General features: G+C 41.0%; 1 protein-coding gene across 1 annotated transcript in view; it reads left to right on the top strand.

Moving 5' to 3' along the window:
• Positions 1-17,304, top strand: part of LOC144511866 (SRSF protein kinase 1-like) — an 85,751-nt gene that overhangs the window by 55,185 nt on the left and 13,262 nt on the right. The window contains exons 6-11 of the mRNA XM_078242269.1: positions 1,307-1,394; positions 9,452-9,558; positions 10,995-11,160; positions 12,115-12,140; positions 15,139-15,373; positions 16,128-16,559. Of these exons, the coding sequence (XP_078098395.1) occupies positions 1,307-1,394; positions 9,452-9,558; positions 10,995-11,160; positions 12,115-12,140; positions 15,139-15,373; positions 16,128-16,559 (1,054 nt within the window). The remainder of the gene's footprint in view (positions 1-1,306; positions 1,395-9,451; positions 9,559-10,994; positions 11,161-12,114; positions 12,141-15,138; positions 15,374-16,127; positions 16,560-17,304) is intronic.

The raw sequence follows: 17,304 nt of genomic DNA, 5'->3' as shown, positions 1-17,304 counted from the left end.
ACTTTTGAATCTTGCTTGCGAACTTCACCAAAATGGCAAAGGTTTACAAATAGATCAAGATGCAATATGTTTCTCAAAGTGTAAATCTTGTATGGTTGTCGTACAGAGTCTTGGTCAGACAGTATATAGTACTGTGCTTGGTTTTGAGCACTAAACCTTAAAGGATATTTTGGCCTTGGGAGTCATACAACGCAGTCAATGGGAGGGTGAGGGGGATGTAATCTGTCTTTAAAAATAAAATAATTTAGTAGGGTAGGTAGAGAAATTATTTCCTTTGGTGAGGGAGTCAAATGTAAGAGGGCATAACCTTAAAATTCGAACTAGACCACTTGAGTGAAATTAGAAAACACTTCACTTAAAGGGTTGTGGAAATCTGAAACATATCTCTCTCGCCCCACCCCCACAAAAGGCTACTAATGATGCAACAAATATAAGTTTTAAGTATGAGACTGCAAATCTTGTATTAGCTAAGGCTATCAAGAATTGGAATGAAGGACTTGAGGTACAGATCAACTCTACTCTAATTAAATGACAACCAGCTGAGGGCAAAATTGTCTACTCCTATGAACACTGCAAGGTAATCAAGTTAATTTTGAGATTGGGGACATTTATCTTCTCTCCAGTAGTTATTTTTTTAATTGAAGCATCTATAATTAAACTTGCATGAATGTTTTTTTAAGGCATAGTTAGAATGATGTTCATATATCAGCTTTGGCATCAAGAACATGAGCAGTGATCTGACAGGAATTACATTCTTTTGGCTCAAACATTTCCTCTTGAACTAGCTATAAGATAGATAACAAAACAGCTATGACAGTATACCTTAATTGTATTTCAAAACATTATAAATATAAATGAGAGCATAGATCTGATCCAACAGAGATTCCTTGGGGACCTAGGGCTTCTGCTTGAAAAGCACTTCTTAAAAATCAATTGAATTTTTCATTGATTTAATAAGCATTTAGCTATTAATTTATAGATGCAGCAAGCCCAAAAAGCTCTAATAGTATGTAATTGTTATGATTTGAGCTTGTTCCACGTATTTTGTCTCCTGGGCTTTACAAACAATCTGCCTGCACTGATAAGCCCATGTTTCTATGAACTGAAATGGCATTATGTGCAAAAGTAATCTGGAATAGGAAACAGCTGGTTGAGCAGTGATCATTTTGTTGTGGTACAGGTTTGTGTCTTGTGTTCATAATTGTTCTCTTTGAAAGAATACCTCCTGAGTTTCTCTATTGAGTTAAAGCCATGCCTGTGTAGTAAGAACGGTAAATTGATGAGAAAATGTTTGGTCATTTTTCAGGTTCGCAATAGTGACCCCCATGACCCGAATAAAGAGAAGGTGGTTCAGTTATTGGATGACTTCAAAACTTCAGGAGTGAATGGATCCCGTATCCTTTGTGAACTTTTTTTGCATTCCCGGCTGAATGACTGGTACATTGTTGGAAATTCGAGCAGTGAAGTGTATCCACGATAAAGTCATAAAGCCATTTACAGCACAGAAAGTTGTCATTCGGCCCATCTAGCTCACATTGGCTCCCCACAGAGCAGTCCAGCCAGGCTCAGTGCTCATTGCCCTGCCAGTTTATTTGCCTCAAATGCCCATTCATTCCTTTTGAAATCATTGATTGTTTCCACATCCACTATGCTTGTGGACAACAGGTTCTGTGTCTTTACCATTCGCTGCATTAAATAAAAGTTTTTCCTTGCATCTTTTGCCCAGAGTTCTAAGACTGTGTCCCTAGTCCTTTTACCCCTGTCCCTTGTACCATCAGCCAATGGGATGAGTTTTTCCCACTCCACTTTACCAAAGTTTGTCTTAATCCTGTACAGCTCTATCAAACTCCCCTTCGCTAACTTTATTGGGATCAGGCAGAAATTGGCAGCTCTTGATTGGGAGAGGCTGTTTGAGGGTAAATCCACATCTGGTATGTGGCAGTCTTTTAAGGAACGGTTGTTAGGGCTACAGGACAAGCATGTGCCTGTAAAAAAGGATAGGAAGGGTAGGATTAGAGAACCGTGGATAACCAGGGAAATTGAGGGACTGGTCAAAAGGAAAAGAGAGGCGTATGTTAGGTCCAAGCAGCTAAAAACGGAGGGAGCTCTGGAGGAGTACAATGAAAGTAGGAAAATACTCAAACGGGGAATTAGAAGAGCAAAAAGGGGTCACGAAATGTTCTTGGCAGACAGGATTAAGGAGAATCCCAAGGCATTTTATTCATACGTTAGGAACAAAAGGGTTGTTAGGGAAAAAATCGGACCTCTCAGGGACCAAAGTGGGGACTTATGCTTGGAGCCCAAAGAAGTAGGGGAGATCCTAAATGAATACTTTGCGTCGGTATTCACAAAGGAGAGGGATGTGTTGACTGGGAGTGTCTCGGAGGGGAGTGTTGAACCGTTGGAGGAAATCTCCATTACAAAGGAGGAAGTGTTAGGTTTGTTAGAGAATATAAAGACTGACAAATCCCCAGGGCCTGATGGAATCTATCCAAGGCTGCTCAGGGAGACGAGAGGTGAAATCGTTGGGCCTCTGACGCAAATCTTTGTCTCGTCACTGGACACAGGTGAGGTCCCAGAGGATTGGAGGATAGCCAATCTTGTGAAAAGGAAGAGGGAAGCTTATGTAGGGATGAGGAAACAAGGTTCAGATGGCTCGATTGAGGGTTACAAGTTAGCAAGGAATGAGCTGAAAAAGGGGCTGAGGAGAGCTAGGAGGGGACATGAGAAGTCCTTGGCGGGTCGGATCAAGGAAAACCCCAAGGCTTTTTACTCTTGTGTGAGGAATAAAAGAATGACCAGGGTGAGGTTAGGGCCGGTCAAGGACAGTGGTGGGAACTTGTGTATGGAATCAGTAGAGGTAGGCGAGGTGATGAATGAATACTTTTCTTCAGTGTTCACCAAGGAGAGGGGCCATGTTTTTCAGGAAGAGAAGGTGTTACAGGCTAATAGGCTGGAGGAAATAGATGTTCGGAGGGAGGATGTATTGGCAGTTTTGAATAAACTGAAGGTCGATAAGTCCCCTGGGCCTGATGAAATGTATCCTAGGATTCTTTGGGAGGCGAGGGATGAGATTGCAGAGCCTTTGGCTTTGATCTTTGGGTCCTCGCTGTCCACGGGGATGGTGCCAGAGGACTGGAGAGTGGCAAATGTTGTTCCTCTGTTTAAGAAAGGGAATAGAAATGACCCTGGTAATTATAGACCGGTTAGTCTGACTTCGGTGGTTGGTAAATTGATGGAAAAGGTCCTTAGGGATGGGATTTACGACCATTTAGAAAGATGCGGATTAATCCGGGATAGTCAGCACGGATTTGTGAAGGGCAAATCGTGCCTCACAAATTTGATAGAATTTTTTGAGGAGGTAACTAGGTGTGTTGATGAAGGTAGGGCGGTTGATGTCATATACATGGATTTTAGTAAGGCGTTTGATAAGGTCCCCCATGGTCGGCTTATGATGAAAGTAAGGAGGTGTGGGATAGAGGGAAAGTTGGCCGATTGGATAGGTAACTGGCTGTCTGATCGAAGACAGAGGGTGGTGGTGGATGGAAAATTTTCGGACTGGAGGCAGGTTGCTAGCGGAGTGCCGCAGGGATCGGTGCTTGGTCCTCTGCTCTTTGTGATTTTTATTAATGACTTAGAGGAGGGGGCTGAAGGGTGGATCAGTAAATTTGCTGATGACACCAAGATTGGTGGAGTAGTGGATGAGGTGGAGGGGTGTTGTAGGCTGCAAAGAGACATAGATAGGATGCAAAGCTGGGCTGAAAAATGGCAAATGGAGTTTAACCCTGATAAATGTGAGGTGATTCATTTTGGTAGGACAAATTTAAATGTGGATTACAGGGTCAAAGGTAGGGTTCTGAAGACTGTGGAGGAACAGAGAGATCTTGGGGTCCATATCCACAGATCTCTAAAGGTTGCCACTCAAGTGGATAGAGCTGTGAAGAAGGCATATAGTGTGTTAGCTTTTATTAACAGGGGGTTGGAGTTTAAGAGCCGTGGGGTTATGCTGCAACTGTACAGGACCTTGGTGAGACCGCATTTGGAATATTGCGTGCAGTTCTGGTCACCTCACTATAAGAAGGATGTGGAAGCGCTGGAAAGAGTGCAGAGGAGATTTACCAGGATGCTGCCTGGTTTGGAGTGTCGGTCTTATGAGGAAAGGTTGAGGGAGCTGGGGCTGTTCTCTCTGGAGCGGAGGAGATTGAGGGGAGACTTAATAGAGGTTTATAAAATGATGAAGGGGATAGATCGAGTGAACGTTCAAAGACTATTTCCTCGGGTGGATGGAGCTATTACAAGGGGGCATAACTATAGGGTTCATGGTGGGAGATATAGGAAGGATATCAGAGGTAGGTTCTTCACGCAGAGAGTGGTTGGGGTGTGGAATGGACTGCCTCCAGTGATAGTGGAGTCAGACACTTTAGGAACATTTAAGCGGTTATTGGATAGGCACATGGAGCACACCAGGATGGTAGGGAGTGGGATAGCTTGATCTTGGTTTCAGATGAAGGTCGGCACAACATCGTGGGCCGAAGGGCCTGTTCTGTGCTGTACTGTTCTATGTTCTATGTTCTAATGTGGTCCCGTTATTTAAGAAGGGTAGGAAGGATAACCCGGGTAATTATGGGCCGGTGAGCTTGACGTCCGTGGTGGGGAAGTTGTTGGAGAAGATTCTTAGAGATAGGATGTATGCGCATTTAGAAAGGAATAAACTCATTCACGATAGTCAACATGGTTTTGTGAGAGGGAGGTCATGCCTCACTAACCTGGTGGTGTTTTTTGAAGAAGTGACCAAAATGGTTGACAAAGGAAGGGCCGTGGATGTTGTCTGTATGGACTTTAGTAAAGCGTTTGACAAAGTCCCTCATGGTAGGCCAGTGAAAAAGGTTGGATCCCATGGGATAAAGGGGGAGGTGGCTAGATGGGTGGAGAACTGGCTTGGTCATAGAAGACAGAGGGTGGTAGTGGAAGGGTCTTTTTCCGGCTGGAGGCCTGTGACTAGTGGTGTACCGCAGGGCTCTGTATTGGGACCTCTGCTGTTTGTGATTTATATAAATGATCTGGAAGAAGGAGTAACTGGGGTGATCAGTAAGTTTGCGGACGACACAAAACTGGCAGGACTTGCAGATAGTGAGGAACATTGTCAGAGGCTACAGAAGGATATAGATAGGCTGGAAATTTGGGCAAGGAAATGGCAGATGGAGTTCAATCCTGATAAATGCGAAGTGATGCATTTTGGTGGGAATAATGTAGGGAGGAGCTACACGATAAATGGAAGAACCATAAAGGGTGTAGAGACGCAGAGGGACCTGGGTGTGCAAGTCCACAGATCTTTGAAGGTGACGTCACAGGTGGAGAAGGTGGTGAAGAAGGCATATGGCATGCTTGTCTTTATAGGACGGGGCATAGAGTATAAGAGTTGGGGTCTGATGTTGCAGATGTATAGAACGTTGGTTCGGCCGCATTTGGAATACTGCGTCCAGTTCTGGTCGCCACACTACCAGAAGGACGTGGAGGCTTTGGAGAGAGTACAGAGGAGGTTAACCAGGATGTTGCCTGGTATGGTGGGGCTTGGTTATGAGGAGAGATTGGGGAAACTGGGGTTGTTCTCCTTGGAAAGACGGAGGATGAGGGGATACTTAATAGAGGTGTATAAAATTATGAAAGGCATAGATAGGGTGAACGGTGGGAAGCTTTTCCCCGGGTCGGTGGTGACGTTCACGAGGGGTCATAGGTTCAAGGTGAAGGGGGGGAGGTTTAACACAGATATCAGAAGGACATATTTCACACAGAGGGTTGTGGGGGCCTGGAATGTGTTGCCGGGCAAGGTGGTGGAGGCAGACACACTGGGAACGTTTAAGACTTATCTAGACAGCTATATGAACGGAGTGGGAATGGAGGGATACAAAAGAGTGATCTAGTTTGGACCAGGGAGCGGCGCGGGCTAATTGTTACTTGTTTCTCGTTTCAAGGCTTCATTCTATGATCATCTTGCTGGTGCCAGTACAGAGCGAGACTGCGGATAGTTGGGAACCTGTCTCGGGGGCAGGGAATTCATATGGTGTTCGTGGAAGTGGAAATGACTAGGGTTGGGAAGCATTTTCCGATCGGGGCCATTGTGATCTCCTGGACTCGTTTCGATCGCCTCAGGGGGTCGGAGAGGAATTTCCCAGATTTTTTTTCCCCATATTGGCCCTGGGGTTTTTCACTCTGGGTTTTCGCCTCTCCCTGGAGATCACATGGTCTGGAATGGGGGGGGTGGGGGTGAGTTAATAGGTTGTAATGAACAAAGCATTGTAGCTGTGAGGGACAGCTCGGTGGATAGGATATTGGTATGTAGATAGGCTGGAAAATTGGGCGGGGATCCTGGATTCAGGATTCAATCCTGGACCGGGGAGCGGCGCGGGCTTGGAGGGCCGAAGGGCCTGTTCCTGTGCTGTATTCTTTGTTCTTTGTTCAATCTCCTTTCCTCCAAGGAGGACAACCCCAGCCCTTCCAACCTAACCTTGTAACTAGAACCCATCCTGGAATTAATTATTTTGATAAATCTCCTCTGCACCCTCTCAAGGACCTTCACATCTTTCCTCCAGTGTAGTGACCAGAGCTAGGCGCAAAACCCTAGTTGGGGCATAACCAGAGCTTTACAAAGGTTCAGCATAACTTCTCTCCTCTGTCTCAATTAGGAAGCCCAAAATCCAATATGCTTTGCTAACCACTCTCAATATGTCCTGCCACCAGCAAAGACCAATGCACATGCACTGCCAGGTTCCTCTGTTCCTGCATAGTTTTTATAGAACTGTGGCAATAAATCTATATTGCACCTCTCCAGCCTTTCTACCAAAATGTTTCCCCTCCCACTTCAGTGTTTGAAATTTTACCTGTCCATTCTGCTAGCTTATCTATGTCCTGTTGATTGGTAGCATGTTGTATTTGCCACACCTCCAATTTTGGTATCAATAGCAAATTTTGGAATTTTTACTCCCAAAATACCAAGTCATTTATATTTGGCATAAAACTGTTGTCCCAGCACTGACCCTTGGGGACACCTCTGTCTGCCATCTTCCAGTCTGGAAATGACCATCTACCACAATTCGCTGCTTTCTGTCCTAAAGTCAGTCAATATTTTATCCAGTTGCAGACTGGCCCTCTTATTTCATAATCCTCAGTTTTGTTGACCAGTGGTACCTTGTCAAACACTTTTAAAAAGTCTATATAAACAACCTTCACTGCATTTGCTTCATCAAGCTTCTTTGTTGCTTCTTGAAAAATACTATTGGATTAGTCCAGCACAATCTACATTTTACATATCCATGCTGGCTCGCCTTAATTAACTCTAACTTCCAAGTGCTGTTGATACTGCTGAAACCTTCCAACCGCTAATGTTAGACTAACTCTTCTGCAATTGTTAGGTCTGTCCTTCTATCCTTTTTTGAAATGAGCATGAGAATTTGCAGCTCTCCTGTCATCTGACATTCTGTCTCACATATAAGGAAGCTCGAAAAAAAATTAAGCTCAGCCCTTTCACTATCTCCACCTTCATTTTGTTTAGTAGTCTGAGATTCAAAACCATGCAACCGAGACTTGTCTACTGTAAGCAGAGCCAGTCTGTCTATTACCTCTTCCCTTTCAGTTTTTTTTTTGCACTATCTATTGCCTCTACCATCTGCAGCTATTGATATTTTTGGTTCGTCCTCTATTAAACACCAATACAAAGAACTCATTAAGTATTCTAGCCTTGCCCTGTGTCTCCTAAGCATAGATCACTCTTTGTCCCCAATAGGTACCCAGTTACTATCTCTATTATGTTCATGTTGGCAGAAAATCTTTGGTTTCCCTTTTATGTTGATTTCTCATACTTTCTCTTAGTCTTATTTTCCTCTTCACCTCCCCTCTTAACCTGTTATATCTGACCTGATTTTCTCACCTAGACATACACCCGTCCTTTGGTTTTTTTTTCACAATTTCCATTTCCCCAGTCATCCAAGGAATCCTGTATTTGGCTCCCTTGTTGGAATGTACCTAACCTGTACCTGAAACATTTCTTCTTTAAAAACCACCTCCTGGCTCATCACAGTTTTTCTTGTCAGTCTCTGGTTCCATTTTATCCTGGATAGATCCTTTCACGTCACACTGAAATTAACCCTCTTCCAATTTAGACGTTCTATATTATTTATCCCTTGTTCTCCAGTACTCATTTAAACCTTATTGATACAGTGATCACTTTTGCCCAAATTTTCCCACAAACACTTGTCCACTTCATTTCCCAGCACCGGATCTAACAATGCCCCCTTTCTAATTGGCTGAGAACATTCTGATCCAAGAATGGTCAGGATAAAACTTAATTTCATAAACATGACTGCATATTGTACGATAAAGACTTGAGTAGCTGAATGACCTCCCTGCTTGACTGTTTTCTTCCTCTTACTTGGCCATTCCTGGTTTACTTGGTTTCCTGTTAATCCACCATCTATTCTGGAGCTAAGGCCTATATTTGAGTATTTGCCGTTTGGCTGAAAGCATGGTTCTTTTTTCCGACTGAATGCTGAAGATCTAGTTTGTCATTCAAGTGATCAGGGAAAACTTGTAGTTTTTTTCTTATTGTTGCTTTGAGCAATAATTTGCATTAACTTGCTCTCGCAAATTAGATTTATTGCAGTACCAAATATCATTGGTGCATTGTGAGATATAGTTAACTATTATGAAGCAAATAAAATGGCCATATTTCCAAGCTACCTGTTGGTGTGGCTCTGCTTTTACTTTTCTGACTGATGCAATCATAGTTAGTGTCATGTTTCAAAAATAAATTACTGGACTTTTAAAAAAAAAAATTGTGCTCAAGATGGGAAGGAACACTTCATTTCAGAAATGCAAATGTGAAGCACTCCTAGGTCAACTAATGCAACCAGATCACTTTTCCGCTGCCAGCACTGTCTTGGAAAGCAGCCATTTTTGTACCAGTGTGGGATCTTTTACGTCTCCAAGCCATATTTAGACCTGTCTGATTGCCATAAGTGAGAACATGGAAACAGACCTTTTACTCCAAACATTTACTCCGTAGAGCAGTACTTCAGCAGGGTTCTGCAAATGCATGTATTAGGAACCAGTTAGATATTGCACAAACTCATCTTTTGTTAAACAATAAATAGCCCGCAGTCCAAAGAGGGTTTCTTTCCATTATTTTGGATTTTATGAAGTGCTGATGATGCTTGGGTGATATCGGTGAAAGTACCTTCTGAATAACTTGTATGATCAACATTCTTAGGATTGTTTTGGAAGATTGGAATTGGTTGAATAAGTGTGAGCTCAATACATGCCAATGAAATTGATGGTATCTTCTAAGTAGTTGTTCCTCTGGAGGGTTGTTATATGAATTTCCTGGTTTAGATAACCTGGTTGCTTTAATGCTAATTGAAGATCCAAGACTAAGTGCATATCCTTGACCTAGTTCAAGATGTTTGCATGGTGTTTGAGGTATTAGGTCATCATCTATTGAAGTGGATCATCAAATCAAACTACCAAGGACTTCCTATCAGTTGTGTCAAAAGCATCATTCGACAAGTAAGTGTGCTTGTTTATTTTTGAAAAAGGAAATGAAGCAAATGGGAGGATTTGCAAATCTAAGCTCAGGGTTCTCTTTAGAAAACTAATGGAAAAAGTAAAATGTAACAGCAGCTGACTGAATTTTATGCTGTATAATGCTCCCTCTTGTGGTAATTCTGGTCAGTTTGTGTTCATTTTTCTGATTACCAGTACGAAAATGTATTTCCTTGCACAGTATTGTGGTACATTTGGTGTATGTTAGAGCCCTTGGAAGTTAGCTGTAAAATATAGTTGTGTAAACTGCAGAAACTTGGGTAGCATTGTCAATTTTGTGCTATAATCTATAATCAGAAGTTCAATATTTACATTATCTCACGTTCCTTGAAAATGTTTGCCATTAATGCTGCTTCTGGACTGTAGCATTCCAATTACTTGAAGGACATGTTTCTTTGGTTTGCATGTTACAAATTCCACAGATGAATGAAATGTAAATTATATAAAAATATAATGTTGATAAGGTTAATGTAAGTAAGTACTTTTTATTTTTGTTACCAAATTTAAAATTGCAATGGGCTTGACTTAAATGAAATATGAAGCAATACCTTTTTGGAATTTTGTAGTTTTGTTATATAATTTAGAACTTTGCGATAGTCAGCATCAGCTGTGTCTCAGCTGGTAGCAGCCTTACTTGAGTCAGAAGGTTGTGGGGTCAAGCCCTACTCTAGGACCTGTGTGCACAAATCAAGGCTGAGTGTTATAATAAGCGTTATAATAAATGAACAAATGTTGGAGGCGCTGTCCTTTGGGTGCAATATTGAACAGTCTGCCCACTTGGGTGGAAAAAAATATCTTGCAGCACTATTTCAAAGAAGGGCAATGCCATTGTCACTGGTGATCTTGGCAATATTTCTTTATTTACAATATTTATGTTAACCACTCATAGATAATCTGGTCATTACCACATTGCCCTTTCTGAGCATTTGCTGTGTGCAAATTGGCTCCTGTATTTGCTGCATTATAGCAGTGTCCACATTTCAAATAATGCAACTTTGCCTTAAAGCATTTGAGACTTCTGGTGTTTCTTTTTTCAGAGAATCTGACGACACAAGTTTGATGTTTTCAGTATGAAATTCCATTCTGTTTGTGTGATGAAGATTTTGCTATTTTTGTTTCTTGCACGTGATCAGATAAACTTGAATATGAATGAGTAAGCCTAAAGATAGGCTCATTTAATATTTGAAGATTTACAAAAAGGTGAACAAATGCACCTACATCTAAAGCTGAACGATAGCTTCAAGTTTCAGGTGTTGCTTTGCATGCTAATAGTAGTTGTAAGGATGTAACTTGCATCAAAAATTCCATGTGTTGAATTTCTGAAGAGAGAATCGGGGTTCACTTATAAATATGTACTGGTATTGTGTAACATTCAAACTTTTTGTTAAAACTGCTACTAGGTCCTTCAAGGACTGGATTATTTACATTCCAAGTGCAAGATTATCCATACGGACATAAAACCAGAAAACATCCTGCTGTGTGTGAATGAGGCTTATGTGCGCCGTCTGGCTGCAGAGGCGACAGAATGGCAAAAAGCTGGAGCTCCTCCACCATCTGGTTCTGCAGGTAAGTTTTTAATCAAAACTGCCGTGATGGGAATTAAATTTAGGAGAAGACCATTCATCATCCTGTGGCAGTTATCCAAACTTTCAGTACGTACTTCATTTCCCAGACCTTTTTTCTATGCCATTTTATAGTTTTCTTCAAATATTTATCTAATTCCCTCTTAAATTTCACAATTAACTTAGTTTTGGTAACCAAAACAAAAGAAAAATGGCATTTTCCTTTGCTTCTCATGTTAATCTTGCATTTTATGCATCTGTTTCAGCTCACTGACCTGCAGCAATTATCTTCTACTGCTTATTCTCAAACCCTTTAATTATGAATGCTTCTACATAACATCCCCTAAATCTTTTCTCTCCCGATGACTAACCAGATTTCTTTTTTATGATAATGATGTCCTTCAATCATTGGGAATATCTTGGTGATCTGAATTGTTCCAACCTAATAATTGGTGTGCATGAAATTGCACCTGTTATTCCAACTCTGTCCCAACTGTATCTCCACTTGAGATGCTGCTTTTCCATCTTTTCTATCTATATGAAAAGGTAGACACTACTATTGGCAGGCGAATGCTGCAGGAATTTAACTTTGTTATCTAGAAGGGGGAAAGAAGCCTTCATGTGAAGAATGCCTTTTGAGTCCAAAATCTTCCTATCCTTTTTTGCCTCTGCTAGGAAAATACTATCACATGTGCTCATAGCACTATAACTTGTTTTAATCTATTTCCGCTGCACCATCAAAAGCCACATTGATTAGAAGGACTGTTTATTTTGTGGACCAGGTCATGGTATTAAAATATATTAAGGGAAAACTATCTTTGACTTTCTGCTCTATCAACTTGGTTTACTCTATGCTGTTTATGAGATGTTTTCTTTTCAGGGAATTTGATCAGCCAATTTGCTGAAGTTGGGTAAAGCATATTTTATCCTAATTTTTGTATTTTCTTCCCTCTTGTAGTGAGTACTGCACCACAGCCAAAGCCTGTAAGTACTCTAATTTCTAGATTTTGTTGTGGCATTTTAATATTCTCATTGTTTAGACTAACACATAAATCAAGGATTTCTGATAAAACAGAACTCCTCATCCTTTTATAGACCATGATTATAAACCGTTTAACTGATGCTAGAGTACTAAAAAGGACCAATGAAACTCCGAAACAAAATAATAGAAGCCGAACTCAAGGCAATGGTGTTTTTTGTATTGTTTTTGATAATTTCGCATTTTTGTTCAAAGTTGGCTAGACATAATGTGCATATTTCCCTTGATGTAAATGAGTTAGGATTTGGGCATCATTTTATGTTCAGTCAAATCATTAAGGTTTTAAACATAAACCACATTCTATCCAATGATTTTTATTAATTTCAGCTTGTAATATTTTAATCAAGTATTACATTTAAAAATAACCCAGGCCTCTTGAATTCTGTGGCATCTTGGGCTGGTTTTCATTGGGAACTCAGCTAAGTTATTCAACGTGGGACTGTAGATTACTAATAATCCTGTTCGAAGTTTGAGTGAAATCTCAATATTGATTACAATAATAGTATCTTTTTTTGTTTAGAAAAAAATATAATTCTTCGACTTTAAAATCAGTTTCCTCTGCTCAACCTTTATGCTACAATTTCACAGTTTGCTATCTCTAGGTCAGACGTTTGAGTATTAAATAGCTTTAAGCTTTTAGCTGAAGTGCCTGCAATTTTCAGCAATGTATCTCGTAGAATAGGGCACAGAGCCTAAACATTCAACTGTTCCAGCTAAGTTTGTTCATCCATAATTGCAATTATATCTGTGTAAAATTACTAAATCCTGTATTTGCTCAAAAGTAGTATAATTGAGGTCAGACATATTAGTCAACAGATATGTTCAACATGCACTCGGCTCAGCAGTCCATTAAACAAGAGGCAATCTGTTTTTCTACCTTTAACTTAAAAACCCAATATTAATACTATAATCACCAGACTAAGAAATACAATTTTTAAGTGTAGTACTTAAACATTTAAATGATTATAGTTTCTACCAATCCAGTTGATAGCTGACGATAAACAGATATTTCTCATTGACAAAGCTGTGGTGTAGTATGCAAGCTGCTGATATGTGGTACTACGAATTTGTTTGGGACATTACTTAAGAACATAGAAAATAAGAACAGGAGGTGGTCATTCAGCCCTTCGAACCTGTCCCACCATTCAGTATGATCATTGCTGATCCTCTATCTCAATGTCATACTCCGGCAATCTCCTCCTATCACTTGACACCTTTTGGAGTTGAGAAATTTATCTGTTCCTCAAATTTCAGTGACCTGGCTTTCGTAGCCTTCTGTGATAGGGAATTCCACGTGTTCACTACCTTCTTGAGTGAAAACTTTCTCCCCTCGATCCTAAATGGCCTACCCTGTATCCAGAGACTGTGACCCCTTGTTCTAGACAAGCCCCAGCCAGAGGAAACATCATCCCGGCATCTAGTCTGTCAAGCCCTGCTCGAATTTTAAATATTGGGATGAGGTCCCCTCGCATTCTTTTTAACTCCAGTGAATACAGGCCCATTCTCTCCTCATATAACAATGCTGCTACCCTTGGAATCAATCTTGTGAATCTTTGCTGCACTCCTCTATGGCAAGTATATCCCCCTTGGGTAAGAACCAAAACTGCATGTGATACTCTAGGTGTGGCCTCACCAATGCCATCCTTGCTCCTGTACTCAAATCCTCTTGCAGTGAAGCGCAAAATACCATTTCCAATTTGCTGCACCTGCATGCTTGCTTTCAGTGACTTGTACAAAGGGACCTGGGTGCCCTTATACACATCAACATTTCTCAATGTCTCACCATTTAAATAGTAAATTGGCCGGGTGGTTAGCAATGAGATTGAATCTCCTGGGTAGACAAGCTGGTCACATAGGTGGATAAGTGACAGATGGAATTTAACCTCAAGTGTGAGGTGATACACTTTGGAAGGAGTAATTTGACAAGGAAGTATACTGTGAAAGGTCTGACACTAGGAAGTTCCGAAGAACAAAGTGGACCTTGGCGTATTTGTCCATCAATCTCTGAAGGCGGAAAGACGGGTAAATAGGGTGGTGAAAAGGGCATATGGCACACTCACCTTTATCAATCAGGGAATAGATTAGAAAAGTGGAGAAGTCATGATGGAGTTGTATAGAACTTTGGTGAGGCCGCAGCTGGAGTACTGTGCAATTCTGGATGCCACATTCTAGGAAGGACGTGAGCGCACTGGAAGGGGTGCAGAGGAGATTCACCAGGATGTTGCCTTTAAGTTTACAAAGAGAGGATGGATAGGCTTGGGTTGTTTTTCCCTGGAGCAGAGAAGACTGAGGGGCGACCTGATTGAAGTGTTCAAGGTTATGAGGGGCATGTTCAGGGTGGATAGGAAGCAGCTGTTCCCCTTTAGTTGATGGGTCAGTTATGAGGGGGCACAAGTTAAAAGTTAAAAACCTTTTTACCCAGAGGGTGGTGACAGTCTGGAATGCGCTGCTTGGGAGGGTGGTGGAGGGGGAATGCCTCACATCCTTTCAAAGTCCCTGGATGAGTACTTGGCGCACCATGACGTTCAAGGCTATGGGCCAAGTGCTGACCAGTGGGATTAGGTAGGAAGGTCAGGGCCTTTCGTGCGTCAGTGCAGACTCAATGGGCTGAAGGGCCTCTTCTGCACTGTAGTATTCTGTAGTACTGCTATTCTGTATTTTATTCCTATAGAAGTGGAAAACTTCAGTTCTCCACATTACATTTGCCACCCTCAAACACTTGTAATACAATTGGGAGGTGGGCCAAAGTGGAAGAAGTAATGCAGCCACAGAACGGCAGAGCTTAGTTCTTGAAGGAAAGTCCATTTAATTATGAAGCTTGAGGGTTTTGGCTATTGATTATCTTGAGGATGATTGAGAATTATTATTGAAATAACAATCAAACGTAGAATTAGAAAGTGGGTCTATGTTTCATGTAAATTTAAATATTGCATTTTTGTGTAGGTTGGAAAAATGTCTAGAAACAAAAAAAAGAAACTCAAGAAAAAGCAGAAGCGGCAGGCAGAGTTATTAGAGAAAAGAATGCAAGAAATTGAAGAGTTGGAACGAGGAGCGGGAAATATGGATAAAGAGCAAGGATTGGAGGATGGTGATGATGGAGAGCCAGAAAATGAGGAGACTCAATGCGTCATAGAGCAGATGGAAAAAACAGTGGATAATATGACCAATGAAGAACAAGGTAGTTTGTATCATCCGCAGAATAATCAAACAGTAATTCCTGTTGCACTTGGAGAGTCTTCCTTCCAAGTCATTTTCATCTGTTTTAAATTTAATCTTTGCAAGTGTAATTGTAATAGTCTGTGCTTCAGAGAAGTTCCATCTGATGAATTTTTGCGCACAGTTACAAATTCTAATGTTCTTGTATGGAAGGTTGTTGACTATAGCAGTAATGAAGGAATTTTTCTCTGCTCAGTTAAATTGTTTTCGGTGAGATTTGGATATTGGCATATAAATAGCTGTTTGCTTTCTTAGGAATGTTAATTTATGAACCATTATTGTTTCAAGAATTCTGTGTTGATGCACTGCACAGAGATTTCATTGCTTTTTATTGTCTTGACATTGACTAGTTCTCTGCTTTGATTGTATCTGTTTCTCATGTTGATGAGTTTTCCTGTTAACATTTATGTTGGGAACGCATCTAACAGCTGGTTATAGGTAAACACTGGGCATTGGTGAAGTTGATATCAAGTTGGTTATTTCGATACTGTCACCTGTTCTTGTATTTCTTGCTAACTAAAATTAGTCACAAGAAACTCATTCATTTCTTAATTCTGAATAGTACTTTGATGGCATATACCACTGGTTTTTGCACCCATTTGTGGAAATCACTGTTTTATAGATAAAGGGCAGTATTTTCTGTAGTACCCCTTTTGTATTTGTTTTGTAAACCAGGAAAATTGTTTAAAATTTCAGTACTATATTTATATTTATAGATGAAAATGAACCGCAAGAAAAAGAACAAGAACATTTAGAAGTTGCCACTACTGAAAAAATAAGGACAGAATCAATAAACTGCAATGGACATGTAGAGGTTGGTCCCCTTTTCGATCAAGTTAATAATGGACAAGAAGAAAATAAGGAAGATGTTAATCAAAACACCAATGATTGTGAGCGTAAGGAACCCTATAGAGATGGAGACTTCTCCTTTCCATGTTCTTATGACATGTTAAATGGACTTCTGCAAAATGGAACAGAGAAGAACCAAAACAACCAGAGTAATTTCTCAGAAACCTGCGGACCTTTAATAACTGGAATGTTGGAATCTATGACCTGCAGTTTGAACTCTGAAGGCAACCCATTGGATGAAAATGAGACCAAGCAGGATAGAAGCAGGGAAGATTCTGTTTGCAGCTCTGGAGACAATGGTTAGTTCTCTTTGAATTCCGTGAAATGTGTGCAATATTTGTCACAAGTAGGACATTCACTTTTGATGCGTCTTTGATTTAGTTTAATTGATATTTCAATCCTGATATTCCAGCATGGACAATTGGCAACTGAGAACTAACTTTTCATGCCTAGTGATAAATGTATGTAGAGAGAGGGGTGTGGGCAGGAGAGAGAAATGAATTTAATCCTTCGATATTCCACTTGTAACCCTGGTTCTGTCTTCCCACGCTTTCCAAAATACATTCTTCCCTGTAACTTGTGTTTCTGCATTTTATATCAACAGCAAAACAAACATGGATATTATTCTTTTGGTATGGATCAACCTGACGTGGGACAAAACTCTCACTGTTCAATGTATCAAAATTTTCAAACATTAATGACAATCATAGAATCCCTACAGTCCAGAAGGAGGCCATTTGGCCCATCAAGCCTGCACAGATGACAATCCTACCCAGGCCCTATTCCCGTAACCCCACGTGCTAATCCCCTGACACTAAGGGACAATTTAGCATGGCCAATCAACCTAACCTGCGCATCTTTGGACTGTGGAAGGAAACCAGAGCACCCAGAGGGAACCGACGCAGGCACTGGGAGGACATGCAAACTCCACACAGTCACCTAAGGCCAGAATTGAACCCAGGTCCCTGGCGCTGTGAGGTAGCAGTGCTAACCACTGTGCCACCCTCCTCTATTATCTCTGCTCCAGTGTGGAAAAACCCAATT

Source organism: Mustelus asterias, chromosome 25, assembly GCF_964213995.1.
Source record: "Mustelus asterias chromosome 25, sMusAst1.hap1.1, whole genome shotgun sequence".
Taxonomy (NCBI): Eukaryota; Metazoa; Chordata; class Chondrichthyes; order Carcharhiniformes; family Triakidae; genus Mustelus; species Mustelus asterias.
This window is presented reverse-complemented; position numbering and strand designations above follow the sequence as displayed.